Here is a 27,715-nt window from a genome sequence, read left to right as displayed (position 1 = left end):
CTGGCAAAAAATCCGATTTTCGTACCAACGGGTCAACTACTCATTCGGTTGTAACATGATCAAAAAAGAAAAGATTATTGGCGCTCGTACCACTGTCACTCAATTACACTTAATAATACCGATACCTGACCGGCTGGTAAGGTACCGCATGAATGTTTTACCGAGCAATTTTGTCGCCGTTTGGACAATAAATGATTGAGTTAGTGCTGAAAAATCCGAAGTTAGGCATTTTTACGGTAACTGCCGACCAACACAAATTTCACTCTCCAACTTTCAAATCTTAGTCACCTGTGTGTGCATGTTTAAAAGAAATTAGGCGACGCCGGAAAATATTCACGCGACCCCATCCGGGGTCGCGACCCACAGTTTGGGGACCACTGGGCTAGACCACTTCATTTCCCAAAATATAGGCAATTATTGCCAAATTATAGTACATGATCTGGACTTTAGATTGTATTTAGAAGTACCGGTAATAGTATAAGTAAGTTTAATTAAATTAAGGTAGGACGATAGGGTATAGAAATATACCCATAGTAATGAACACGGAAAAGGGGGATTCGGACAGTGCGCCTGGAAGAAATGCAAAAAATTGGAACTAACCAAAACAATATTCAAACAACTGTCAATATTGGCAGCCAACATGGAGATGTAAAATTATTTGTTAATGCAGTAAAAGCAAGCTCAATTACACACTCACACAAAGAAATAACTCGAGCAGATTCAGATATTTTATTCCCGCCGTGCATGGAATATTGTACCACACAATTAATAAAAAAAATGGTAACAAAAAGATCAATTGAAACAAAGAGTGACGCGGGGCGCGAAAGACTACCAGAGTCATCGTGTCAGCGACACCGTGTTTGCTGAGTTCAGCAGCAGACGTCAAACAAACGTCAAATACAAGGAACTAATTATTTTTCAACAAAATTGAGAATACAATAATACCATAAACAAATCAAATCGAGAGAGTCTAGAGATTAGTGATTAGATAAGTGAGTTTAGCTTATTAACGTCATGCTCACGCTTAGCGTCACGATAATGATGCAAAAATAAAATCAAAATAAAGACAATAAAGGTGTTTTGCAGTATTCATCTTTTCAACAATCTGATAACAGATAGCCCTAACAGAGGCCAAATTACTGACAGATATAAGCATCAAGGTAAAGATTTTTTAATGCTCGTTTAAATAGATTATAATTTTTAGAACGAATTGAATCAGGAAGCGTATTCCATAGTTTCACACCCACAATTTTTTTAGTGCTTCGTCAACCAAAATAAAACAACAGTCATCATAATGATAAAAAAAAATAATGACAAAAATGAATTAGTTTGGTATAGACAGGAGGGAGTGATACGACCAAGCGGTCATTAAAGTCAACTCCCCAATCACTATTATATTTAAGATTCACAATTTTAATTGACTAAATATTAAGGTAGAACATTCTAGAAGTTACAATCACAAAATAGGAGAATAAAAATTGGGGAAGGGAATGCTAAAGTAAATCAATACAAGTAAATAACAAATAAAAAATGGAGACAATTATAATAGTATAAAATATAGTAACAGCAAAACTGTCACTGTCAGAGAAAAAAAAATAATTAAATCTTATGAGAAGACGAATAAAATCAGAAATTATCATATGGGAAAGTTTGGACAGCGTGAAATGCAACAGTGCTGCAAGTTTGTTTCTATCAATAAAATTTATAAATACCGATCATTAAAAGGAAGTTTGTAATTGGAAAATGGCATCAATTGTGAGGATATTAACATTATTTGAATAGCCTCAAAATTGTGGACTTTAAATATTTGAATCGACTCAAAATTGTGGACTTTAAACGGAATGAGTTGCGTTCAATCGTTTCAATTCGCCCTCCAATGTAACCAATCGTGTCTTACTCCAGATAATGCAGATATCAGTTGTTCTTTCAATTATATTTATTCGCTTTATTGGCATTTTACAATATTTGAATCAAGTCGAATCGAGTTTGCGTCATTGTCAAACGGCTTCACTCAAGCTTATGCAGATCGTGACGTGTCAGTAGTCAATTCCACTGTTTTGTTTTTTTCACTTTCCATAATCACATCTACATTATAATAACTAATACAAGAACTGGGGCTTTTACTTAGAATGGCAGCGGACAAGAATGATCGTCGAAGATTCCAAAATTAATCAGGGAAAAGCAAATTGAGTTCCTTTTGACCCTTTACAATAAAACTTTCAAGTAGTGGAAGTATGAAAAGTATCCTCAAGACTAAAAACTTTGAAGAAAAAAGATGATTTACAGCCTGTTCGATAAAACTATTTGCGTAACTTGGATTCTGCCATTTTCAAACTCCTTTTTGTGAGTTTGATTTCGGCATTCTTATTCTTAATACTCAGATAATCATTTGCATTCTTTGTTGCTTCCAACGACTTTTTATACAACTCAACCGCTTTCTCCATTTTTCCCATTCTATCATACGCTTCTCCTGCATAATAAAGGCAGATTCCATATAGTCTATATGTCGGACCTTCATTTTCTAACTCTGCGTTCATAAGTACGGTCGCAGATTCGTTCATGTTCGCATATTCTTGATAATCATCACAGTAATCGTAGCAAAAACCGATGTTATATAAACACCAAGCCTCCTTCTCCACTTTGACTTTGTGACTCGAACCCTTGATCGATCGAAGAAACGTGATCATTTCATGCACGAGTGGTATCACATAATCCATGACAATCTTTTTCACTAAATCTTGTTTTGACATCTTTTTAGTGACGATATCTTTTATTCGTTCAACAGATTGTTCAATTCCTATTACCGTTTGATTTCCCTTATTGTTAAGTTGATGTAGTTTAGCAGTGACGTAGTATAAAACTACAGCTGAAATAAACTTCTGTTCTAAATCGAATCCTGTGGCTTTAATTTGTATTTCTTCGATAAACCGGCTATAGTTTGATATTTGGATCAATCCAAGAAAATCAGTCATTTCATTATTGAGAGACATCAAGTGATCTAATGCTTTTGTTTGTTTCTGTTCTATCTTGTCTTCTATGATCGAGCTTATCTGTTCAATGGATAACAAAACACCATGGAGTGAGTCATCACCTTCATTTATATCTTTATGCAGTTGAGCTTTGATGTGCAATGCAACTGCGGCTGGAATAAATTTCTTCTCCATGAAAAATTCTTTTGATTTGGTTTCAAGTTTTTCCATGAGTTGGTTTGGACTTTGGATTTGTTTCAGAAAATCAATCATTTCGTACATGAGTGGTATCACATGATTCTTGGCAACATCTGCAGTTTGTTGAGAACGTTGAATTTTTTCAACAACAAGTCCAGCTTTTTCAAAACATGACAATATACCCCCCCTGAGAGTTTCGTTGGCTTTACCGCTGTGTCGGTGAAGTTTAGCAGTTGCGTAGAATGCTACTATAGCATGGATATATTTATCATTAGAAAAAAATTCTTCGCCAAGTTTAAAAACTTCTTTTATTTTTGAAATGTACGGTTTCATCGTTATTTCAGAGCTCCTCTCGCTAGAAATTTCATCCGTGAGATTTGACCACAGTTTTTCTGGGGCCACAAATTGGCGCTCGTAATTAGTTATTGTCATTTTGCATAAAATCTTTGTCCAAAAAACTTCAATTAACGTTAAGAGGGATTTGAACTTGATCAGTGTTTGTATATCCCGTTCCTTATTGTACATCTCAGTCATTTTCAAGATTGATGTTTCGTATTGTTTTACTTTTATATCGCGTTTGTTGGTAGCTAAATTTGCATCGTTTGATTGTTTTGAATCTGTTGGGTTCATTTCATCTTTTTCTTGCGATTCAGTCAAATTGCTAGGTGTAGGTCGGCCTGAAAATGCATTATCCATTAATAATCGGATTGTTGTGAGATTGTGAAAAAAGATGACGTGTGTTATTTTAAGTTTAACTACATGAAGATAGGTGAGTTTTAACCATACACAAAGTTGCACCGTTACCAATTTCAACAAGCTCTTATTTGATGTTTTTTTGTTTTTGTTTGAATGCCTCTGACTTGTAAAAAGTCATGATTTGCAATTAGCGATCTCATATTCAACTGATGACGTGAAGTTCCACAATTATCTTAAAAATATTTAAAACATAAATTATTGTACAATAGCCAAAATAATAGAAGGGTGGATAAGTTTATAACATTTGAAGGCGTAATATATATATAACACGCATTTGATCTTAGAAGCAACATAACCGGTAAGATATTTAAATATTCCTCTACTTCTCGAAATCTGCTGACATCTCAGTCTCAAAATCTTATTTCTAGCACTAAAGTTGTCGTTTGCGAATTGCCACAAACATCTATTGTATTTTTGATATATCATGAAGCATTGAAAAATGCTCGCCAATTCACTTTCACTGTCGTTTTCTGTAAAGAATAACCTGATATCGGCATGTATCACATGCTAAACATATGAATTTAAACAAATAAGTAAACAAATATTAAGCTTCCAGATTCATAGCTCGCCTTGAGAACCACACAATTATTTACTACAATGGTATTATAAGAGGTATTATTTTTTCTCCGAAACTTTAGATAAATTCCAAAATAGGGTTCTAGGGCGCATCGGCAAAAAAAAAATAAGAAATAAACTAAAATGGACAGGATTTCTTTGGAAACTGAAAATAAAAAGGGCATTAATTGAGAGAACTAAAATCCCTTCAGCTGCAATGTTAAACATTTTTCAAATGATAAAAAGATGAATGTAATGATTTTGAAACTAACTAGGTAATTATAAAATAAGGTTTACGGCTCTTCAAAAAGCGTACTGTAACAACTGCACCACTGCTTAATACTTAAATCATAAGTTATAGATAAAATTTAGCTAACCTATCAAAATCAAGGGAATAAACTTAGTTTAAGCAAGTGGTGCATGATATCTATACGCAGTGCTTACAGAGAGCGTAAACGGGGCTGGGGCTTTGGACTAATATTAACAAAATTTCAAAATCTTAGCGACCCATGAAAACAGATTAACAGGTATGCGGTTGAACTAAATAACATTTTAATTCTTCAAATTAATTTGAATAGTCCATTTTTTGAAAGTCAGTTTTTTAATCCCAGTGAGAAGAATACATGATTTAATTAATGCCTAAAATTTGCTACAGCGAAAAAGTGGTCATACGCGTACTCAATGTCACAAATTTTTTTCTGGTAATCTAGTATGTGGCAAGCTGCTTGAAATTCGTTAAAGCGATTGTTACTCAAAAACGATTGAAAACAGACACTTATACATATTCTGAGTTACGTTTTGTAGAATCAGTAATTTGTAACGAATCATTACGGTCATCTGTGTCACTTTTTTCATTCAAATCTCAACAAAAATCCACCCTCTGTAAGCATGGATAAATATTATGCATGTCAAGGTTACACTTATATTATATTATTATTAATTAATTATTATATTCAAATGAAATATAGTTATGGTATACAATATTACAGGGGTGTGCAATCTTCATTACAGGGAGGCCAAATACAAGTACTGTGTGGAGACGTTATCCGCACCTAAAAACTCTACCCACGAAAGTCTCTGGATACCAAATATTCACAGCTTTCATTAAGTATTTCTCTGTTCTTTCTTCTTATCATGTATACCTTACAGAACATTGTACTCACAAAGGGGCTTTTGTAATTGGAACGAAATTAATTCGTGATGAGGTGAGGCGTTTAATATTGACAGCTGAGAGAGAACGAAATGTACGAAAATGAGCACACGCACATGAAATTCAAAATTATAATTTATTCATTTTTATTTTGCTTTTCTGTTTTTTTGGTTGTGCTTTTTTCGTTTTATATTTTAATGTTTTGCTTTTCTAGTTTTATTTTATTTTTTATTTCATTTTCTTTTGTTTGTATCATCGTCTCCTCACTGAATTTCGCTAGCAACTAAAACTGAGTGAGACATATTGTATGTACCCGCGGAAACAAACGGGCCAATAGGATGGCAGATTGTTGCTGGGCGGCTGGCAGGGCAGCTACCACGGACTTTAATTTTTATATTGCCCACGGCACCATTTGTGGATTCCGAAAAACAAAGATGTTATTACGCGATCGTCGTCATAATGGAATGAGTGAACCCGATTCTCAAATTTTCATCTGCCAATGATGGAGAATTAAATCAAAATCAAAAAAAAAATTTTGCAAAATTCTCATTAGAGTTAACTGATTTGGCAAGTACATGTTTTTATGGGAGATGTTTTCTGTGTGCCTTTCATACGCATAATGGGTGCCCTGCATTTTTATTGCGCAAATATTTTATTTTTTAGCCGGCACATTATTTGATAGTTTTTCTGTGAAATGTTTTCAAGGGTGTTTTTTAAAACTAGAAGCATAGTGAGTGCCTGACATTGCATTATATTACCCAAATATGCGAGGTTACCGGCGATGATAAAGGTACAATAAACCGCACCGTACTGCTTCGCTTGCTTTCAATATATTTGTAGTATGTGATATCTGCTGTTATATTACTGTGATAAATCGCCACTTTAGCACATCTATAGATCAAAAATCTTTTCGCGTAGGTCGCAAGTGAAATAGCTAAAGACTAAGCCACAAACCTGTGTGATTGACCCCTTCCTAGGGAACTGGAGGGCCGATTAGGACAAAATTTGGTGTGAACCCTGGGAGCGTTACCAAACTGACACAAAAAAATTCAGAACGATCGGGCAAAAGGGAAGTGGGCCAAAACAGGCTTTTAGTGGCCCGGAGTAGGCCACCTGTCAATCAAGCCATCGATCAAGTCACGCTAGAATGATTTTGTCATTTAGATGCCGTTAAGCTCCGTTCTCGGGGCGGGAGAGCGTTTGTCCAAGTAATGGGTATTTTTTCAAGTGGCATTGGGGGAGGGGTGGGGGCAATGCCTCCGCCCCCTCAGTGGTGAGAAAACGTGTGGGACGCCATGCCCACTTGTTACCTAAACCTAAAAAGTCTCTTTACCTTTTCATTACTGGACCAATTGCTCTAAAATTTGCTTAAAGATGATCTACGGTGTTGGAATACATATCAGTTGTTGTCTCTCTGGAGTTTACTTTATATGTGCACATCCACCACTAACGAAACTTAGTATATGCACATCTTGCTAACATTAAGCTAAATGTTATTTAGCTTTTTACCAAAATGAAGAATAGGTCAACAAGATTCAGATTCCGCACACAAATACAGGAAGGAAACATTATTTATCACAACTGACTTTTGTTTCTCTGATGACGCGCATGTGTTTGTCTAGAATTCGATGCTGTTGTTGGTTGACAGATTCTTCTTCTTTTGAAATCTACATTAAAAATATAATCAGGATTGTCCAAAACGAATCGAATATTCGAATGTATTCGAATACCCATTCGGCCGATTTTCAAATAATTCCGAATGATAGCGACTTTTCGCCGTGAACACAGTGTTTTGTTTTCGCAGAAATCTTCAAACGAATTTTTGCGCTTTGTCACGTATTGTAATGACGATAAAATAGAATCGGCACTTTGCTTGTTTATATTCTGTGAAAGCGTACGTCGCATATTGTTTCAATTACAACACCTTTACCTTTGCACGATTGCGTGGTGGACATTGCCGCCATTCCCCTACAATGATTCTAATTCACACATTCATTTCCATTACATCAAAAAATTGAAAATTATTTAATGTCGTAATTGTTATGATACCCAATAAATTGTCGCAAGTCGGAAAAACAAGTCGATTTATTAAGAAAAATAACACCAGCATATACAATTATTATGCCCTATAAATTTAATTTTGTTCAACGTAACTTATGGTTGCGTCGACAATCTGTGGGCATGAAATGTGTAGTAAACTGCCCGAAATTATTAATTTTAGATTCCTATTCTCGTATTTACAAAAGAATAAAAGTGTTTATACTCTAAAATCTACCGGAATTTGTGGACTTGAAATGTGTGGTAAAGTGACGGAATATAATTAATTTCTGATTCGTATTTACAAAATAATAAAAGTATTATTACTCCAAAATACAACGCCAATCTCCGGACTTAAAATGTGTGGTAAACTGCCTGAATATGATAATTTTTAATTTGTATTTACAAAATAATAACATTAATAAGTATTATTACTCCAAAATGAAACGGCGATCACCGGACTTAAAATATGTGGTAAAGTGCCCGAATTTTAATAGGGCTGTCCAAGCGAACCGAATATTCGAAATCGAATTAAATCGCAAATTATTCAAATCGTTTTTCGTTAATTTTCGAATCCCTAAAAGCTAAAAGTAAGTACATAAAGAGGAAAAGGCTTGAGACCACCTTTGCGTACGTTTTTCATGGACAAGCGATGGCGCTTCGAGCTTGGACCACTCTCGCTCCGGCTTAATTGGTTTCCCGATATTTCTCTCGCCTTAATTTTGCGATAAACATGTCATTTCTAATGCCCGGTGACACGTTAAAAGTTATAATCGGTAATGAAATTTTTGAGAGAGAACAAGGAGAAAAAGGCAGTTTAGAAAACGATAGTTTGTTCTATAGATAGAATCTATTTGAAGCTATTGAGTTAGTTATCACAAGAACATGGTACACGCAACTCAAAGCTGAAACAGGTATTGAGAGATCCTTAAGATGGTAATACTGTATTATTCATCTATTTACCAAGACAAATAATTGCACTCTTGCATTTTGGTGGCTGTTATACGCTAACAATATTATAGTCCTCTAAATAGCTTTGAATTTGTTGAATGTAATTGTGAATTTGAGCAACAGTTTTATCTATATTAATGGTTGTTAACATTTTTGCTGAAAATTACACAAAAAAACATAGTAGTAATATTTAAAATAGCATCTACAGGCTTCGAAACCCTAATTTTGGGGTCCTCCAATTTTATTGACCAGTTCATACAAGCGTGTGATCTCCTTCATAAATCTGAAAACATGGTATTGCAAAATACCATCATTAGGTCAGATGTAACTGCACATACATTATCACAACATCGAAGGACAGGCGTTTATTGTATAATAGAGACAATAATATTCGATTATTCGGTTGGATTCGGTGAAAATATTCGAATCAAGAAATTATTCGATTTTGGACAGCCCTACCGAATATAATTAATTTTTTATTCGTATTTTCAAAATAATAAGTATTATTACTCCAAAATACAACAGCGATCTGATTCGTATTTTCGGACTCACGAAAAAATTATCCTAAGTCGGAAAAGTAATTTATACTTTATAGCGCTTTTTGGAAAATAATTTGGATAATGGTTAGTATTAAAAATGTGAACATTTTACTAGGATCATTTTGTGTTGTGCAAAATATTCAAATCCATGACATATATTTACCACTATTTAAAATGCCTTGCAGTATTAATTTAAATCTGTTAACGTAACTCATGGTTGCGTCGACTGAAAATAAATAAAAGCATTACTATTTTAAAATATATACCACAGTAATCTGCGAACATGAAATGCCAGGCAATATAGTCAGTTATTCCATTGTTTATTGTATGCAAATTCATTCATATACTATAGATAAGCTCCTTTTACTTTTATTTTCGAATGTATTCGAAATAGTGAACTATTCGGTATTGGCCATCTCTGAATATGATATATTAGAATAACTGATGATGAACGCTTATATTTTATAACTGTCAACGAAAAGTGTGCAGACAATAAAATGCGCCAACTCAAAAGTTTGAGGAGATAGATATAAAATTGATGTTGAGAACAATGGTGCAAATCAAATCTATGGTATGTTGTTCAGTGATACTCGTGAAATTAAACATCTTAATTCTGAGAATCTCATCCACTCCAACACCAAACTTTCATATGTATACTGCCGCAAAAGATAGTCAGTATCAAGTACTTACTTTCGGACGATTCTATGTCGTATTCATCTTCACTTATTTCGTCTTCTTCTGAACAATGTCTGACATCAGCGCCTGTGTAATTAGTGTTAAGGTTAGTTCTATAATGTGAGAATATATCTCAATGTTTGTTTTGATGATACCGGACTCTATGCTACCTACAATATCAACGCTTCAAAATTACTTTAATCTCGCAATTTTTCAATAGAATGTGATATATAATTTTCATTTTTTTTCTTTTCAGACTATCATGAGAATTACGAGGAATTACATTCAATTCTGAGTAAGTCATGATCACGTAATTGTACACTGCTAACATTTAGGAAGTAATCTGAGTTTGCTTTAGTTGGAAATAAAAAAAGGTATGTAATATATAAGACCTTTCCAAATCATATGAAATCAAGTTGTAATAAGACAAGGCAATGTCATCCGATACAAAATGGATTCAAAGTAAGCACAGCAAAGATGCTGTTCGATCTTAATCGATTGAGGCATGTGTAATCTTATAATTACAGCAGGAACTTAGTGGATAGTTACCAAGTCTTCCGCAAATTTGTGAAGCAGAAAGCAAAAGTTTACGACCTACCGAATATTTCGGATGCTTCCTAACTTCAGAAAAAATTTCAAATCAAAATTGCACCAAAATGAGGTGTATTTAACTTAGTTAAATTTCAATAGCAAAATAAAAACATTAGGTACCGTATAAACGTTTCATATTGCAAAGCTGGTATTGCAATTACATGGACAGTAAATAGAGGTATCGTGGAAAATGTTTGACATAAATGTTTACATGTTATTCAAAACTTGAAGAATTCATTATGCTAGTACTCCACAACAGTATGTCAATGTGATGGCAATTTCACTAAAACTTTATAATCAGCAATGCTTATACTTTGTCCGTTTGTACGTTTCCTTGATTTTGCTGAAACAAGCAATGACTTGTCTACCAGCGCTTGCATCTGATCTTGCGATTCTTCGTTCATGGAAAGTGATGCACATGCTTCTGTTGCAGTCGGCAAAAGTGTTTCATTGCTGGCTAAACTTCCACCAGAATAATGAGCTGAAATTAAAACATAGCAAATGTGGTTTGACGAGGACTTGAAGTTATTGAATATGAAGTGTCTGACTCTATAACAATTACCTTGATACATTAAAATGAACATTCCTAATAAGAGACATGATATTCAATAAAGATATGTATTAATATAGTTACACGGTACGCCGCAATTGCTACTCAGGTCGAAACTATTCCAAGTTAGCGCCATCGTGCTTACGCATCATCAACCAGCAACGCATTGCGGATTTAAAATTTTTTTTTTTAAATCTTACCTATATCTGTATGTATAAGTTCCAGTGGATGCTATCGACTATTGACCGAAATTAAAAATCATACTCTTTATATTTGAGAAATTAAATCAGATCAGATCTCTAATTACTTTGGTTAAAGAAAACTTTCAAAAATTAAGCATTAAAAACATTTTTGAGCATTGTGTGAGATATTTGAAAACAACTTTGCACAAACTTCCTTCTCCTTCATGCCAAGATAAAGCAGGTCTTTGTTCTGGGTCATCTACTGCTGAAATTCCCGATGTTCCTTCACCAAGCCAGGGCAAAGCAGCTTGTTGTTTGGGACCTCTTATTACTGGAGACTGTTGGGTTCCTGAAATGGGCATTTTAGCATTAGAAAATGGCGTAACAAAAAGATAAAGTAAATGAAATGTTCTGTTTGCATTCATAGAATAGTTCTCTATCTAGCCAGATAACACCCACCCACTATATCCAATTTTCACCTTAAAATTAATTCGTTTCATTTTGAATTTTTCTTATGATGCAAACATTGGGATACTTTTAATAATTTGTGTTTGAAACTTGATTTTTGCTTGAATGATTGATGAAAATTTACTTGCAATAAATTTGTGGAATCTTTACGAGACATTCAGCCCTTTTCATCTAATAAAATATTACTTAAACACAGTGTATAATTCCGGAGTTTGGGACTTACATTCTCTAATTAATATTGATTCCACTTAGTGATTATCGACACAGGAGAAACCAGCAGCCAAGAAGCCGAAGACTGCATCCGTTAGGAAGGCAGCAGCAATGAAGCCCAAGAAAACCGCTACGGGAACCAAAAAGGCCACTGTAAAGAAGGTTGAGAAATGCGAAGCGGCCCGCCGCAAAGTAGACCTTCAAAATTCCCCAGACTAATTTTCGGAACAGCACTTGCTTATAGCGATTCCGTCAAAATGAGGAATTTCCCATTCAACTGTTTTATGGTCCGTTAATCAGTATAAGCTCTCCTATATATTCTCTGGTAAACGGTCTTAGTTAAATATTTCATATGGTACTCACCGTCAATATAGGGCATAGTAGTTTCAAAACTCTAGAATTCTTTCTTTTTTAATTGAATATTAGAACCTCGGGTGTCGCTGCTAGATAACCAACTTGGTTCCCCGCGACTTCATCCTTTCGTTGAATTAATGATTGTGATATTTTTGTTGGATAAAATAAACTTGACTTATTGGAAATGGCGCTGGTGTTGGGATAAGCCAAATTTGAAATGATTTGAACAAGAAAGGTCAGTAATACATTGCAGACTTGGACAGACAGGTGAAAACTACAGACGCAAATTATACTCGTGTGCAGGACAGACACATTTATTAGGCATAAATACTCGCCAGTAACTTTGGGAGTTGTTATATCAGTATCTTCTCCTACAAAACTTTTCTCCTCGACTGCATGTGACTGCACGGATGGTCGATCTGGTTATAAAAATACCTTTTATTTGATAAAATGATAGTTTGATTTAACTAACTGTAGGCTATTAGGCATTAGTATTGGTATAAAAGCTTACTATGTTGACCGATGTGGCATGGAATATAAAATCTACAAGCAAAAATAATACTAGACAAGTCAGGCATATAAATTTATACAAGAAAGAATATGTAAAATAAACATACGCAATTCATTTTTTACATACAATCTGTAACATTTTGAAACAATTTTAAAGAAGTTTTGAATTTTGAAATATTTAATTTTAAAATTCTCTTCCTCATATCCCATTGTAATTCATATTTCATAGAAGACATTCGATTAAACAGTTTGACGTAAAATATCAGTTTTTATTTCGAGAGAACCCGGCTAATAAAACTATTAATTGCTTGTTTGTCATGTGGAGTTGACCATGGCAAATTGTATGAGCGTTTACCGACCGCCACATAGACTTCACAGATTTACACACCATTGATAAGCGCCGTTTCGGCGTTTCATTTGTTTGTTCTATCATTACGCAAGTTTTATCTCTGTCCCCTTGGAAGCCGTATAAAAACACGAAACTATAAAACGATTTAGTATCAATTATTTGCTTATATTGCTTTTATAGTTGCGCATAATCTATCATGAGAGGACTATTTAATTTTATATATTGAAGAACTTTGTCAGTTATGCAATTTTAATTTACAAAAAGATTTTCGTACCAATGCTTTGGCAATTAAATACCTAGTGTGCTGTCCCTGGAATCTTGAGTTTCAGTTTGTTCAGTCTCTTCATTACTTGGCTCTATCTGTCTAACTGCTGGTCGACTCTGTGTTCCCAGTTGACCTGTCATTATAAATACAGGGTGACCAAAACAACAGAACCCATATAATATGTTAAAATTGGACTGGCTTCCGTTTTTTAGGGTCATCCTATAAGAACAATATTAAAAAAAGTTGTGTTATAATGCACGCAAGAAATATGTGCAGTGCCCCAGATATGGCCATACCAAATGGTCCTGATTATTGTCCTGCCTTCGCTTTACTCAAAAATGGAGATACCACACAACTTCAGCCATTCCTAGTCGCTGGGTCTTTGAAATGAGACACGGATAGGGAGCATTGCTTTGCTAAATTGTTGTTGTTGGTGGGTCAGATACTCTGGGTTTTTTGTTATTGCAAAAAAACACTCCCAACTACAAGGTCCATCGATTTCAAATTTTTATGAGTACTCAAAGATGTAAAATGTTGCCGGAAGGCTATTGCTTTGATTTTTTAGGTTTTCTGATGCCTACAAGCCCGATATTCCGTCAAAATTTGGAATTTTTTTTGTATTCGTAAAAGAACTGTCTTAACATTTGCAATGCTGTTTACCATCATAGCGGTGGCAAAAATATTTTTATTTGTAAGTTTTTTTTTAGATAAAAAATGTTGTTATTATTGAAGAGCAATGCTTATTATATAGAAACCAATGTTTTTTGTTCACCGGCTGGTGTTGTCGCCATGTTTTCTTCTAGTTGTCCGTTGCTTGGTGGAGACATTTGTAATTCTGGCGCAGGCAATGCAAGCGGTTGATTGCTGACGGAACTGTTACCAGAATGGAGCACTATGAAAAACAAAAACGAACATTGAATTAGATGAAAAATCAATAGCAATGGGATGCAAATTTTTAACCTAAGCCGTATTCAAAGTTCATATTGATTGTGGTGTTTAACTCAAAACTCTGTAACAAGCAGCCACTGATGTAATGGAATGTTAGGAGGTTTAGGACTCTTCGATTATGCATATTACATCCTAACCAGAGCTCAGTGAGCCTAGCGCTTGAAGCTGTAGTTTTCAAAATAGACCCGCTAATTGTAAGAAGAGATTTAGTTATATGAGATGGAAATTAAAACAAAATTTTCAAAGTAAGATTTTTGTATAAATCCTATGCAATTGGTTCTACAGAGCATTGCAGTTAAATTTTCTATTCTAACTTTGATTTATTGTACACCTATCTGAATTCGACTTCAAATTGAAACAAATTGATTCTTATTCCGAGAAAACCATTTCTTAATGTGAATATTGTTAACTTCGTTCGCATTATTTTCCGGTTTAGTTGTAAATACCAATTTTAACGTTCTAATTTTAGTAGTATCGAACTTTCACAAAGTCAAAATAGTAAAAAATAACTCAAAATACTTTAAAAGGAATTTATATATTACTGTAATATAAATGAGCCATGGAATGTGACACAACAAATATAACACAGACCTTCTCTTTCTTCTTCATGCCAAGGTAAAGCAGGTGGTTGTTCTGAGCCACATAACGCAGGTACTTGAGAACTTGTAGATGCTACTTCACCAAGCCAAGCTAGAGCTGCTTGTTCTTCTGAACCACCTATTGCTAGAGGTTGTTGTGAGCCTGAAATGGATAAAGTAAATTTCAAAGTGACAGCAGAAGATCGCAAGAGCATAAATTCTACATATAAATTTCTTTGCCTAATCTATGTTGGTGTTAATCGTGTTGGAGTTGTTGTTTTGAAAAATCTTTTCTCTGCCACTATTGGGCCAATCTATTTCAATCATCGTTAGTACTTGATTGAAAAAATGCTAGGAGGTTATTTCTTTCATTTCCCGAATTAAGTTTGTTGGCCGACCTTTTCAGCAAACTCAGTGCAGAGCTTTGCCAATGGACCTTTCCCCGACCTTTGACCCTCTTCCTATACTTTATCATTGCAACATTTTCAATGCTCAATTTAAGTGGTTTCGCGAGTTGGCGTCTGTAAAATGGGGTAGGCCCCCTACTTCTTTCAAACCATCATTCTGATTCATAGCATTCAACAATCTGTTTTTTAAAAGTACAGGTAAATAATTTTAGCCTAGTCTATCACAGCTGTTTCTACACTAATTTTTGATTACTGCAATTGAACTGAAACTCCTAAGAAGACAAAGTGGTCATTGAATTCTTTGATTTATATTTACCGTACATTTCCGAAACACATCTGAAAACTAACGAATAGATTTTTTTTATCAGATGTAGGCTAATCAGTGATGAGCTGGAAAAAACGTAACAACCGGAACGCACTTAATTCGTGCATGCAATATATATTTACAACACGACTCGGACGCTGCCAGAAATTTTACAAAAATATTCATACCAATTCAATACAAATGTTTTTATTAGAATGTAACAGGACAAATTTTCACAGGGTCAAAGGTTGGCAAAAATCCACTACATGTTACTGCTGTACTAACTAATTGTTTGCCGCAATGTGAAAAGAATTATTACGTAACAAAACATAAGTTAATAACTAAGTTTACCAGAGAAACTAAACTTTCAATGACATAATTTTATTTCAACAACAGGAATGCAAATGCAATAAAATGTCTAACAACCGGAACGCTGTTCCGGCTACAGCTCATTACTGGATGTAATTACAATTTCAATATTGCTATGCTTGTTATCTAGCATTTCACAAATATTTTTGGATAGTGCAAGCGCAAGATCTTTGTTTTGACTCAAATTTTTGTATCTAGAAAATTGCACCATGTGGATTCTCCGCTGATTGATTATGGTGTATAGTGTGATTGTGAGTGAAATTTGTTCATGTGAATTGAAAACTCTTACCGCCAATTGCACCAATATTAGTATCTCTTGCTTCGACTTTTGATCTGAAAAAAAAAGGATTGAAATAAAATACGACCTTTCACTAAACTATCACACATAATGAGAGTTGTAGTTATTTGTTTTTGCTAAGATTTGATCATGAGTATCTAAATTTCACTCAATCACAACCTGATAAAGTATGAAATGAAGTGTAGAGAGCTACGTCTACATTGTCGATGGGAAGGCGATTTTTAGTTTTGATAATAATAGCTTCTCGGTTGAAAAAATCAAAATGTTGGAAATGAAATAATCCATGTTCCTTGTTTGGGTATTTGTCAGATGACTTGCACCAAAATATATCATACGTATCTTTTTTATAAAGCATTTTAGTTTCATGATCATTTCGACTTTTTCGAGAATGCTCTACTGCTCCCCATCCCATTTATTGCCTCTACCGTATTCTTTTCCCCCTATTATATTCCCTTCACCTCCTAGAGCAGTGGTTCCCAACCTTTCTACCCTGGCGGACCGGTAAAATTAAATAAAATGTACTCCCGGACCGGCAAAAATTGAAATGAGTGGAACAGAAAATAATAACATATTTTTGCGTAGTAAAATGCAGTGCTGGTCACCCATTATGCGTAAAAAAGGCATAAATATCACCAGTGGCGGCGCGTGATCATTTTGACAACCGGGGCAAGCTACTGCGGGACCAAGTCACCCCCATCTACGGAGACAGGATGAGCGCTGTAAGTTCTCCCATCATTTTATGAGTATAAAAACCATTCCATCGGTAACAACCAATCGGCAAAAGCGACAATTTTTAACGATAAGAAAGTGTCTTTAAAACCGGTCCAAGTCAAGGGATTAATAAATATAGACATAGTTTATTTTGAAACCTCTTTCAAAAGGAAAGGCAATATTTACCCAGATAAATACAATGACATATTAACAGAAACTTCGGGAAAGCAGACAAAACCTAAAATAAGGTTTAAAACGTTACTATGAAGAAAGGAAAGGTAATGCAAAGATAAGGACATGCGTCGCTCACTCATAGATATATATGCTGCTAGACTTCTACTGCTTGAACATATATGCAACACGCCGCGGTTTCTTGGAAGCAAAATGCTCAATAACGCGCTGATTAAAGTCATGCATCCCAGAAATAACGTCTCTGTGAATGGATAAAACAGCCAAGGAATTTAATCTATCTTGCTTCATTGTGTTTCTGAGATACGTTTTAATGCGCTTCAGCGTGCTGAATGTTCGCTCTGCGTCGGCGGAAGAAATAGGCGTCGTCAAAATGATGTCCAGAAATTTTGCAGACGCCGCAAAGGTAGTTAGTTACTAGAGTGTTATCTATGAGGAACCCATAGAGCGCGCAAGTTGATGTGATGTTCAAAAAAGTTTGATTGGTGTATATACATCGCAATTCATTTTCCAATTTACCCACGTTTATCATGGGGTAAAATTTGGAGATAGTAGCCAACAAATGGATGGGAAATTAACGTGCAAATTTTGAAAAATTTTTGGGGTTCATCAAAGAGAACGCGGCAAGGTGTTCAGTGCGCAGACGATCGCCTATTTGATTCACCAGAATGTCACAGCATTCCTTTGCAGACAAAATCAAACGCTGCGTTGTTTGCCCGCGGCGTAAAGAAGCACTCCATGTGTCGTCGTATTTTATTGTTTCCCGGATACGAGATACAGCATCGCAGAAGTCTGAAATACACGACTGCGCAGACGCTCCATCCATTAGCCTTGACTGCAATGCGCCGTATAATACATCCACGTGATAGAATATTGTGGAGAAAAAAGCGAGAAAAAATGAAAACTCACCATCTTCTAGCAGACGCTTTAGACCTGCCGCCTCCCTCACAGAGCGTTCGTCCCAAACCGGAGAGCTCTGAATGCCATTGAAACACTCAATGAGCTCAGACCTAATTTTGAACACGCCCAGCACCACACGTGATTGGAAGTTCCAACGTGTTGGTGCACAAGCTGGGAGACGGCGGCTACATATCTGGCGAAGGAGGTCAGAACGCTTCGGCGAAACGGAAAAAAATGAAGAAAACCCCGAAACATTTGCAAAAAATATACGGACGAGAGGGGTATCAAGACACATATTTTTAATAACGATGTTAAATTGGTGTGCATAACAATGTAAAAAATGCGCATGAGGAAAATCTTTTTTTATATAAACTTGAACACCATGTTTCAACCCACTAATGACTGCCGCGCCGTCATAAGTTTGAGCCAGGGTTGTCCAAAACGAATCGAACATTCGAATGTCAAAGTATTCGAATACCTTTTCGGCTGTGTTTCGAATAATTCCGAATAGTAGCCACTTTTCGCCGTAATCGTGGTGTTTCGTTTTATGGGAATCTTCAAACGACTTTTTACGCTGTCTCACGTATTGTAATGACGATCGGCACTTTGATTGTTTATATTCTGTGCGACCGTACGTCGCATAGTATTGCGACACGTTTGCGTGGGTGGACATTGCCGACATTCGTCTACGAGGCTTCTAATTTACAAATTAATTTCCATTACGTCGAAAAATTGACAATTACCGTATTTCCCGGCAATAAGTCGCTTTTCTAGGGGGGCGTCTAATTGAGAAAGTATGTAGTTCTATGTGGTCTGTTTTTATTCGCATGAGTCTTCTCAAGCATGATTTGTGTAACCTTATATTTGGGTCTTAGGGTCTGCCAATCATGATATTTAATCGCAGACCGGTTATCGTTAGTTTAATAAAGAGAAACACGGCCACTGAGATAAAGTGAGTTGTGACCCTTTCGTTTTGCCGATTCAGCAGAACACGACAGGGACAGGAAAACACAGCTGTGAAATAACCCGTGGACGTACAGTGTGTTACTTATCACATTCCAAAATTATTTCAACATTCGGGTTAATAGGTTGTCCAAAATGATTGCCGTTTACAACTTAAATTTACCCCTCAATTGTTGAAAATAGTTAATTCTGTAAGTATGATTCTATTTCTACCAAACTAACATGATCTGGTTCTAAACATAATAAAATTATTAGCGCATATCAGCATAACTGAACAACAGGGACACAATTTTTCTACCCGTCTCTTTGGAGGCCTGTATGGAAAAAACCCTTTTTTGAGTGCTAAAAATAGACATCGTCCTATTTGCCATGTGGACTTATTAGCCGGGAAATACGGTATTTATAGCCGTCTTTGTTACGATATCCAATAAATTGTCACAAGTTGGAAAAACAAGTCATTTATTAGAAAATAATTTCTGGCAAATAATTCTGATAACGATAGTTAAAAGTATCGATCCTTTACCAGGATGATTTTTTGTTGCGCAAAATAATCCAATCCATGACTGGTACCAGCATTTAAAATGTCATGCCGTATTAATTTAATTCTGTTCAATGTAACTCATGGTTGTATCGACAATCTGTGGACATAAAATGTGTGGTAAACTGACCGATATTATTAAATATTGATTCCCATTTTTATATTGATAAAATAATGGAAGTATTAATACCAAATACCACGGGTATTTGTGGACATGAAATACGTGGTAAACTGCCCAATTATAATTAATTTCGGATTCGTATTTACAAAATAATAAAACTATTATAATTCTAAAATGCAACGGCGATCTGTGGCCTTAAAATGTGTGGTAAACTGCCCGATTTACCAACATTTGAGTTATGACAATAGAATTGACTTAACACGGTCAGGCATTTTAAATAGTGGTATCGGTCATGGATTCGAATATTTTGCGCAGCACAAAATCATCCTAGTAAAAAGTCCATACTTTTAAATACAAACCAATGGCAACCATTATCCAAATTAGTTCCCAAGAGCGGGATAAAGTATAAATTCTTTTTCCGTCTTGTGACAATTTTTCGTAAAATAAGAATCAAAAACTACATACATATATTCGGCACAATATCACGGCAATCTGTGGACATAAATTGTGTGGCAAACTCGCGATTAATATTAATTTTTGATTCCTATTTTCGTATTTACAAAATACAATGGCGATCTGTGGACTTAGAATGTGTGGTAAACTACCCAATTATAAATAGTTTTTGATTCCTATTTTCATATTTATAAAATAATAAAAGTATTATTACTCAAACATACAACGGCGATCTGCGGACTTAAAATGTGTGGTAAAGTTCCCGATTATAATTAATTTTTGATTCGTATTTTTGTACTCACGAAAAAGTTGTCACAAGTCGGAAAAATAACCCATACTTTATCCCACTTTTTGGCAAATAATTTGGATAATGGTTGGTATTTAAAAGTATGGGCGTTTTACTAGGATGATTTTGTGTTACGCAAATATTCAAATCCATCATCGATACCACTATTGCCGTATTAATTTAATTCTGTTAACATGACTCGTGGTATATAAAATATATACTGCAATAATCTGCAAATATGAAATGCCTGGTAATTTATAGCTAGGTTCAACTTGTAGATAGCAGTTATTCCATTGCTTATTATATGGAAATTCCTACATACATTTAGATGAGCTTCAATTAGTGGATTTTATTTTCGAAGTATTCGAAATTTCATATTCGAAAAAATTAATTTCGAATGTATTCGAAATAGTGAACTATTCGATATTGGCCATCCCTGGACTTTGAGCTATCAATTTTGACTTCGCGTTGTAAGGCTGTAACACTTCTTTCAGTACAGCCGATATCCCGCAAGCCGTGCGATCAACGATTGGTACAAAGCTGTGAAATCTCTCGGTAGGTTTACAATCTTTCAAAAATCGAAAAATCACAGCCATTTGGGAAACGCACGTGATGTCAGTTGTCTCGTCAGACTGAATCGCAAGGAACTGGCAATTCTCAATTTCCAGAGCCAAATGTTGTAAATAAATTTTATACATTGAGTCGAGCAAATCATTTTGGATATCCTTAGATGTCCCTTTCGAAACAGTTGCGGCATCAAGATGATCTCTCAATACTGTATCTAGGGATGCGGTGTATTCCACCATATCCAAAAATACCCCTCTATTAGAAGAGCCAGCCCGTTCATCGTGCCCACGGAGGGACAGCTCGTGACAACCAATGAACTTCAAAACATCTATCAATCGACTGAGAACATGGCGGTTTTTCTCGACGTTTTGGTTGTGCTGACAAATAGAAACCGCGCGTCCTTCATCCAACTGTGCTGCAATATTAACATTTCCGAATGTTCGGTATTTTACTGCATTGTCCAGATGCTCCATAGAAGATTGATGATCCCTGGCACGCTCGGAAAGATGTTTAAGATCTCTACAACCAAATTTACACCAACGTGAGTCACGAGCGGTAGCAAAAAGTAGGCAATAAAACAAAAAAGTGCATTTTTGTCCTCGCTGTAACACAACCATTCGTGTTTTTTATACCAAGTTTCTGCGCAGAATGTACGCCGACGCTTTCTTCCGTCATGGGATTGTTCCAGTGAACAATTTTTTGGTTGATAAGGCCCAAGACGTTGTACCTCTAATTTTTGTTCCAGCGGCAGCTGCGAAAACGGAGTGCGAAGTAGTGCATCCACCTTATTCATTATGAGGTCTAAGGCTAAGAAATGCGAAGCCAGAAAGAAGTGAGGAGCGCAAAAGGAATGTGGAAAATCGAAAGCAAATGGACTAAAGGTCTCTAACTGATCCAAATAGCGAAACAAGCGACAAAAACGAAGGCGAGGAAACTATCAACTCTTCAAGCAACCAACGAACGAGAAGGAATGCGTGAATATGTCAACACGTTGTTGTAAGAAACGTCGGCATTGTGTCGTCATAATTTCGGGGCTAGCCCCGATGATTTAGTAAAAGAAACAGAAAACAAATGAGACAAGCGCGGCGAATGGAAGATAAAAGAGAGAATACGATATACAATGAGCAACCGGGGCAAAATCGGCGTCGCCCCGTCGACGTTCGGCGAAGGCTTTGCGAGTGAAAAATGAACCATGTCGGGAGAATATGGCTAGTGTAGACAGTCTGTGCAACCGATATTGAGGTATTTTTCGAATATTTTTTATTATACCGAAAAAACAACCGGGGCATTGCCCCGGTTGGCCCTATTGACGCGCCGTCACTGCATATCACACATAAAAAATATGTACATGCCAAATCATGTACAAACACAATTAACTTCAGTGTGAATTTTGCTACTGTTTCGTTTTCATTACAGGATTGCAAACGAGGTATCAAAGAAAGGTTTTGCAGCACGTAGCTCTGCAGCGGCTCACAGTCAATTTAGTTGCTTCGTTTTAGTCAAAGGTAGAAGTAACTGGTTGATTCGTTATCAAGAGAGCTCACGAATGAATTGTGACAATGATTCTTTCTTTTATAATCCTGGACTGTAAGGTAGACGTTTCATCGGGTTCATCATATCAATCCCTCTGCAGTTGATCGACGCCCCAAATAAAATGAATTTATGTTACAATGATAAAGTCGTTGCTAACTTGGCACCAAGCTCAAAATCCTACTGTGCATCACCCGGAAAATATCTCAGCGGCTCTCGCTTTTGTTACGCGTCTCGTGACCACCTGCAGGGTCGCAACAAGATCATATCTCGATGGCTGTAAAGTTGAAGCTCTGGAATATTATATTGTTCTTGACAGTTTTCTGGATTGAACAAAGAAACATTCATGACCTTTTATTTGGATGGTAATATCAATCAAGAAAAGCATGCAGAACTGAAAAAGCACGCAGGCCGATTTTCAGGTTTCTGAATCTTGCGAGATTTGATTGTGCGCTTTCGCGATAAATCGGAACCGAGAAAGCGAAAAATGTGATTACTCGGAGCCAAGTCTTCGCCGGGCCATTAATAACGCACTTATCAAACACCAATATGATGCCGGAAGTGAAATTGCGTAATAAACAAAAGTAACTTCGACTTATTAATCAAGAAAAGCATGCAGAACGGGAAAAGCACGCATGCTTATTTGCAAGTTTCTGAATCTTGCGAGATTTGGCGGAGCGCTTTCGCGATGGATCGGAACCAAAAAAGCGAGAAGTCTGATTACTCGGCACCAAGACGTCGCCGGACCATACCGCTCGTATCAAACAGCAATATGACGGTGGGAGAGAAATTGCGTAATAAACCAACGTAACTTCGTCTTTTCGGCTTCGGTAAAGCGATTGGGACGGTAGAAAAACAACAAAATATTTCCCACTTGGAGACCCACTTGTTCCAATGACTACAGACTATCTACTTCGACAGAGCTGACCTTAAAAATGTGTCATGGCTTTTAAATCACCGTCTGAGTTTGCCAATGTAGCAATTTCAACAGAATGTCGCATTATTTATAACAACTAGAAATTGTTTCCAAGAGAAACACCCAAAAAAACAATCAGCAACCGGTTTGCTAACTCACTGGTTTGAACATATTCAATATGTGTATAAGATTTGGCTGCGTGAAAACGGATATTTTATTTTGTAACAGCAGACGACAATGAGCCTGAATCAACAAGCAACAATGTTTGCATTAGTACGCATCATCAATTTGGTATGTGTAAGTGTCGTTCCTTTGTTTGTATTAATCTCATAACGCCCATATATCGTTGTACATATATATTAACGTATATTACAATGCTTTCGCGTCATGACGTAAGAGGGTTCAATGAATATTTTTACATAAATTTCACTAGTAGTAGGAACACAATGTAATTAAACAGACGCAGCACATATCCAACTTTAATCAAATTAATTCTTACAACAGGATAGAAAAGGTCGAAAATGGCTTTGAAATACATATTGCGTTATATTTGTGCCAGGCTTATAGCTGTAATTTTTGACTATTGTATGAAATGTATAATTTGAACAAAGTCTTGAGAAACGGTCAGAATTTGTATGCGAATGCTCCAGATATTGCTATGTAGCCACCTAGAGTCCCTAAAGCATTTTCCGGTCTACCATTTAGCATCTTTTTAATTCCTGATTCCAAAACTAGGCCAATTCTATCACTCACCCTACGATGTCTCCTTTAATTACTGAGCCTTGATAAACCGGCGCCACATGATAATGTAGGGTGCGGTGATAATGGACCTGTTTTATAATGACATTGCTTTCTTGCCCATCTTGTGTGGTTTGTAATTGCTGAACCGCCTGCTGTTGAGCTGGTTGCTGAACAACTTGGGGTCCTGAAATAAAATAATAGTGTTAGCAACTGTTCATGAAAGCCATCAAATTCTTTTTTCCGCCATATGTAGGAGAAAGTGGAGAGGTATGGGCCACCAAACTTTGGAGGGCCACAACGCTTTAGCCCTTTGAACTAAATATTCACTCTTCCACCCACTGAATGTTTGACAAAACAGCTACGGTAACTATTCCCAGCCTTGGTTTGGAGTTTTCAGAAGTAGTTTTGGAAAAAAATGTATTTTTCCACAAAAATGTAATTTACTCAAAAAAAGATTCATCATGCGAGATATGGGCCAGGCAGTGTCAAGTATGGGCCACCATCAAAAAACTAGAACCCAGTCCCCATAAATTTGTATGTCACTGCTCTGTCTCTAGTGAGCGCTGGATCTTTTATTAAACAGCAGACAACATTATCCAAATCTATTTCAAAGATGTCACTTTCTGAGCTGTCTAACAATGCTACTGTTAGATCACTGTTGACGAATTATATTATTCCTGCTTTTTTACCATGCTTTACTTTTTTTCTTGATTGCTTCTTCTTAATTGAATTCTTTTCTATCTACCTTTGCAAGAGTTGTAGTTTTGGACAGGGGCCTTGGGTAATGCCGTATAATTTTTGGGGAAACGACCATTCGTGATGATCTAGGCAGGTCATCTGATTTTGCAGGAGAAATACATTACATTGCAGAAATATGAAAGAATGGCGAAAAATATAGACATTCTCATCATACAATACATTTCCCTAGGTCACTATCCCCGTTTATATTGATTAGCACGACTACCGACATGGTATGGGCCTCTCAGCATCCAAAATGGCCCATACCACAGACCCTGCCCGCTATATTTTCAGACAAAATTTGATTACAAAAAAAGATGAGCTGTTTCATCCAACACTTTCTTTAACAGGACCAAGACACAGGTTCCTAGGCCTTTGACAGATTTTATCAAAAAACCACAACTGATTGTGCTATCCCAATTATTTTAATTTTTCAAAAAAAGCTTAGTACCTCATAGCTGAGACACCTTGTAAGCTGCTAACCTGCAAATAACATGTGTTGCAATAATCACACCAAGATACATGTGATGGGGGTTTTATAAAGCTGTTGAACTTGCAATGGCTCACACCCCAAGGTGGCCCATACCTCTCCACTTTCCCTTATATATTTCATTAACAGATTCATATTGACAATTTCTTCATTTTATCTATAAAACAGGGAAGGATAAAGCAATGACATTTAATATCTCGCACGTCTTTTAGATATCGTTGATGGCATGCAGGACAGAATTTTGCTGTTCATTTTCTGATTACATTTTCCAGCAAGCTTCTACTCCCTATACGTAAAAACTCAAGTGTGATGATCTTATAGAATACTAACAGCCAAACATTGAGGTGAAGAAGTAATATAAATTTTTATAATCAAGCTCGAGAGCCATATTTATCAACTCCTATGCCATGCCCTTAGTTTTAGAGAAATAAGATTCTTCTGATAATTGTATTTGAACTTCACGCAATTGATGGGAAAAGGTGGATTGAACTTATTATTCAGTTCTTTTTCCTTTTATTTAAAACCGGCTGGCCGGTTCAACCGGCCCTTCGCACTAATTCTGATATTCGGCCGTCACTGGTGTTGATTCCAATTTTGATTTATTTTAGATAACCGTAATATATCCACCAGATAACGAGCAACTTTCCGAACAATTATTAATAATTTCTTACACTTCGAATTTATTCTTATTTTTTGGGGGGGAGGGGGCTCTGACTACGATAGCGAGCTTTTTCAGGTCTCCGCAGTCCTGATTGAAAGTATTGATGCTCAAATATTGATGAAATCGTTGGGGCAATGTCATGTTTAGCAAAAGTTCAATACCTTCGCATGGCTCCTCTACTTGATATTCTTGCCCTGAACCTTGATGGCTGTGAATCTCATCTTCAGAACCTAAGTCCTGAATTATAGGTCCATATTGGGGTTGGGGTGGAGATACGTTTCCTGTATTGTTGACATTAATGCTGGAATTGTGATCACGAACATCGGACTCGATTATTTGTTGAACAGCTGGATCCGCCTCAAATATTTCCGAGTTATCAAGATCGGATTTGCATATTTGCAGATCGATCACACTGGGAGAGATTTGTTGTTTTTCGGATTCAGACATAATTATTATTACTTGATGTTTATTTTACATGCTTGTAATAAATATAAAAAACTCAATTACAACAGAACATATTTTATGAATTGTGTGATAGAAGAAATGCTACATTTGAATTGAATGTTTGAATTCCAGTGGAATATTAAAAGCAAAGCCCATGTTCAGAAGTTTTTGATATTATTGAACGAAAGTGAAAATGTAATGTGAATAAGTATTTATATGCTTGTTCCAATGATTTGGAGCAAATTTTTGAAAATCTTTATATCAACTAGAAAAACATAGATCGAAGAGCTCTACCGGTATACAATACAATTTTATTTCGATCTTTAGTCTACAACCCAAATGCACACAAAAAAAATAGACAAAAATATGCAGACAATGGCGACTAAAGACCGTGAAGACGGGCAAAACCTAGAAAAAGGTTTATAGCAAACGCTGTTACCAGCTTTTGTGCCCATTCACACACACTCACACAAGTGGAAAAACACTATCTAACTGAAATAAATAAATTTATTAACAGCATACGTGAACACGAGAAAGTAATATTCACGGGCGAAGCTTACTTTTACAGCCGTATATAATTTTGGTGGTTTGAAAGTGGTGAAGATTGCGAATTTATGTAGAATGAGAGTTATGTGTCGGTGCATGTGACAAAATGCAACTCCTAATAATAACATTTAAGGTAAGTGATCAGCATTAGCTGCTGTTTTTCATATTCTTAGTGAACAAACAAAGCTAAAAAGTAAACAAACAAATGTAAAAACTTGAAAACTAGTTCGGGCGTTGCTTTTTGTTTAATTAAGTACCGTATTTCCCGGCGAATAAGTCTACCCGGTAAATAAGACCGAGATCCCTTTTCAAGCCAGAAAAATGGGTTTTTGCATATAACCTTCCAATAAGACGGCAGTAAAATCGAAATCTCAAATTACCATGCCATGGCTTCTGAGCAGTCGAGGTGTTTACGCATTCCTTAAAATAACCCATAATGACTTTTTCTTGTAGCGTAATATTCAATCCATGACAAATACTGGAATTCAAACTGTCTTTCAATTTTGATCTAATTGTGCCCGACGTAACACGACAATCTGTGGACATAATAATGTGAGATAAACTGCCTGATTAAATTTAGTTTTGATACATATTTTTGCGCTCTTGGGAATTCGTTAGTGTCAATATAAAAATCCCAAGATCTGCTATAAAATCCCCGGAAAGTACAATTTAATTAAGGGCAATAAATATCATATAAAGTGTAGCCTA

The 27,715-nt window shown here is 35.9% G+C and overlaps 1 protein-coding gene across 2 annotated transcripts; it reads right to left on the bottom strand.

The window, feature by feature from the left end:
• Positions 1-415: 415 nt before the first annotated feature.
• LOC120338481 (uncharacterized) lies at positions 416-26,492 on the bottom strand. 2 transcript variants are annotated; one of them, XM_039406498.2, is made up of 12 exons: positions 26,179-26,492; positions 24,141-24,312; positions 16,205-16,248; positions 14,849-14,998; positions 14,082-14,201; positions 13,341-13,442; positions 12,521-12,604; positions 11,365-11,502; positions 10,735-10,902; positions 9,846-9,917; positions 7,215-7,295; positions 416-3,844 (listed from the first exon to the last, which is right to left on the bottom strand). In XM_039406498.2, the coding sequence occupies exons 1-12, from the start codon at positions 26,462-26,464 to the stop codon at positions 2,301-2,303; spliced, it is 2,961 nt and encodes a 986-aa protein (XP_039262432.2). In that variant the 5' UTR covers positions 26,465-26,492; the 3' UTR covers positions 416-2,300. The 2 variants fall into 2 exon arrangements, with proteins under 2 accessions (XP_039262432.2, XP_039262433.2); XM_039406499.2 differs by lacking the exon at positions 7,215-7,295.
• Positions 26,493-27,715: the final 1,223 nt, after the last annotated feature.

This window comes from Styela clava, chromosome 10 (assembly GCF_964204865.1).
Source record: "Styela clava chromosome 10, kaStyClav1.hap1.2, whole genome shotgun sequence".
NCBI classification, from domain to species: Eukaryota; Metazoa; Chordata; class Ascidiacea; order Stolidobranchia; family Styelidae; genus Styela; species Styela clava.
This window is presented reverse-complemented; position numbering and strand designations above follow the sequence as displayed.

Bases quoted from the DNA above. Each gene is read 5' to 3' on its own strand.
- LOC120338481 (XM_039406498.2), bottom strand. From the start codon at position 26,464: ATGTCTGAATCCGAAAAACAACAAATCTCTCCCAGTGTGATCGATCTG. The intron at 14,999-16,204 runs GTAAGAGTTTTC...TATCCATTTCAG, and splicing joins TAATATTGGTGCAATTGGCG to GCTCACAACAACCTCTAGCA. The intron at 3,845-7,214 runs GTCAGTTGTGAT...ATGCATTTTCAG, and splicing joins GCGTCATCAGAGAAACAAAA to GCCGACCTACACCTAGCAAT.